General features: G+C 35.5%; 1 protein-coding gene across 1 annotated transcript; it reads left to right on the forward strand.

Moving 5' to 3' along the window:
- Nucleotides 1–364: 364 nt before the first annotated feature.
- LOC133298946 (wall-associated receptor kinase-like 20) lies at nt 365–1,461 on the forward strand. The gene is given in 2 exon segments (XM_061498338.1): nt 365–1,223; nt 1,226–1,461. Coding segments are annotated over 2 exon segments (1,095 nt in total).
- Nucleotides 1,462–2,168: the final 707 nt, after the last annotated feature.

Consider the following 2,168-nt stretch of genomic DNA (forward strand, 5'->3'; position numbering starts at 1 on the left):
GTTCGTAAAAAAAAGAAAATGCTTCTGACTGGTATCTGCTAACAAATAATTACTCACGTTTACTATAGCTGTTATGTTTTTTTTTTTTTAGAAATATAAAAGCATTAATAAAACTTTTACTTAATTAATCTAAATTTTTGAGTTAAAATAATTCTTTACATGATTTTAAAGTTTCTATGATCAAAATATCTCCACCTAATTGACCCCTATATTAGAAAATAGTGTTAGGAAAATATAAAATTAATAAAGCTTTCACCTAAGAGCTTACCCTTTTCACTTTGTTCGCTTGTGAGAGACAAGCCAAATGCAATATAATTTACTTGTAAATGACCATTGTGTTTGTGCTCTTTTTTATTCTTAAACTATGCTGTTTTCAGCGGTGGCTATTTCCTTAGGAGGAATAGTCTCTATAGCAACAGTAATTGGAGTCATTCTCTACAAGAAGCATAGTCAAGTGAAGAGAAAAGCAAAGAAGACCATAATGAAAAGGAAGAAGGAAATCTCAAGTGTTAAAGCTAATGCTTTATCATCGAGGATCTTCACGGGCAGAGAGATAAAGAAAGCAACAAACAATTTCTCCCAAGAAAATCTCATTGGCTCTGGTGGTTTTGGTGAAGTGTTCAAGGGAACTTTTGATGATGGAACCATCACTGCCATCAAGCGTGCCAAGCTTGGAAACACAAAAGGCATTGATCAAATACAAAATGAGGTTCGAATACTCTGCCAAGTTAACCATAGAAGCCTAGTGAGACTTCTTGGTTGTTGCTTGGAACTTGAACACCCTTTACTAATATATGAGTATGTTTCTAATGGCACACTTTTTGATTACATACATCGCCACCACCCTTTTGGAACAAGGGCACCTCTCAAATGGCATCAAAGACTCAAAATTGCACACCAAACAGCTGAAGGACTTTCATATCTTCATTCTTCTGCTGTGCCACCCATTTACCACCGTGATGTGAAATCAAGTAATATACTTCTTGATGATAAGTTTGATGCCAAAGTTTCAGACTTTGGCTTATCTAGGCTTGTTGAATTAGCTGAAGAAAATAAGAGCCATATCTTCACTAGTGCTCGGGGAACACTTGGTTATCTTGACCCTGAATACTATCGTAACTTTCAACTCACAGATAAGAGTGATGTTTATAGCTTTGGAGTGGTGTTGATGGAGCTTCTAACTGCTCAGAAAGCTATTGATTTCAATAGGGAAGAAGAGAATGTAACTTGGCTGTGTATGCTAAGAAGAAATTGATTGATGATAAGTTGATGGATGTTGTTGATCCGTTGCTTAAAGAGGGAGCTAGCAATTTGGAATTGGAAACTATGAAATCATTGGGTTATCTTGCAGCTACATGTATGGATCACCAGAGAAGACATCAACGGCCTTCAATGAAAGAAGTTTCTGATGAGATTGAATACCTGATTAAAATTGTTAAAGGTCAGGTTTCGAAACAATAAATGTGCCTATCTGGCAAAGTCACCCCCGAGTTACCTAGCAAAAATGTACCTTACCAAAAAAAAAAAAAATTGCTTTGAAATTTGCATAGTTCTTTATGATAACTGACAGAGTTCAGATATACAAGTAATAGAAACAAGGATTTGGATCTTTTTTGTGAATGTTATTTCACAATCACTTATTGATAATGATATAAGAGAGAGAAAAATATCATATAGTCATGTTATTTGATCACAATCACTCATTGATGATCACATAAGTGAGAGAAAAGTATATAATATTAAAATGAGTGATTATAATCAAATAACATGACCATATGACCATTTTTTCATATAAGAGAATCTAAATCCTAGAAACAATTATTTTATCCCCAAAAGAAAAAGGTATCAAATAGTTAAAAGGGTGTGAGGTAACATTGCTATTGGTGCTAGAAACCCCCAAGGGTAGCTGAATTAGCAAATGAGCTCTCAAGGGTTTGCTTGGGTTAAGAGTTCAAATCCTGTCTCGAGCAAATTCTTGAAAAATCTTTGAAGGCCAGAAGACGTGTCTCTATCCTCAAATGAAGGATTAATCTTATTTTACCTCCGGTAGCGAAGTTCCATGCACCTGGTTCCAATGAGGGGTAGCCTTCAGGTCGTACTCCGTGGACAAGGTGACCGAAGGAGGTTGAATGGGGATACATACAGCCACAAATCTATACCACTAAGTA

The sequence above is a fragment of the Gastrolobium bilobum genome, unplaced genomic scaffold, assembly GCF_033153095.1.
Source record: "Gastrolobium bilobum isolate Gb01-03AN ecotype WA unplaced genomic scaffold, APGP_CSIRO_Gbil_v1 utg558, whole genome shotgun sequence".
Lineage (NCBI taxonomy): Eukaryota > Viridiplantae > Streptophyta > Magnoliopsida > Fabales > Fabaceae > Gastrolobium > Gastrolobium bilobum.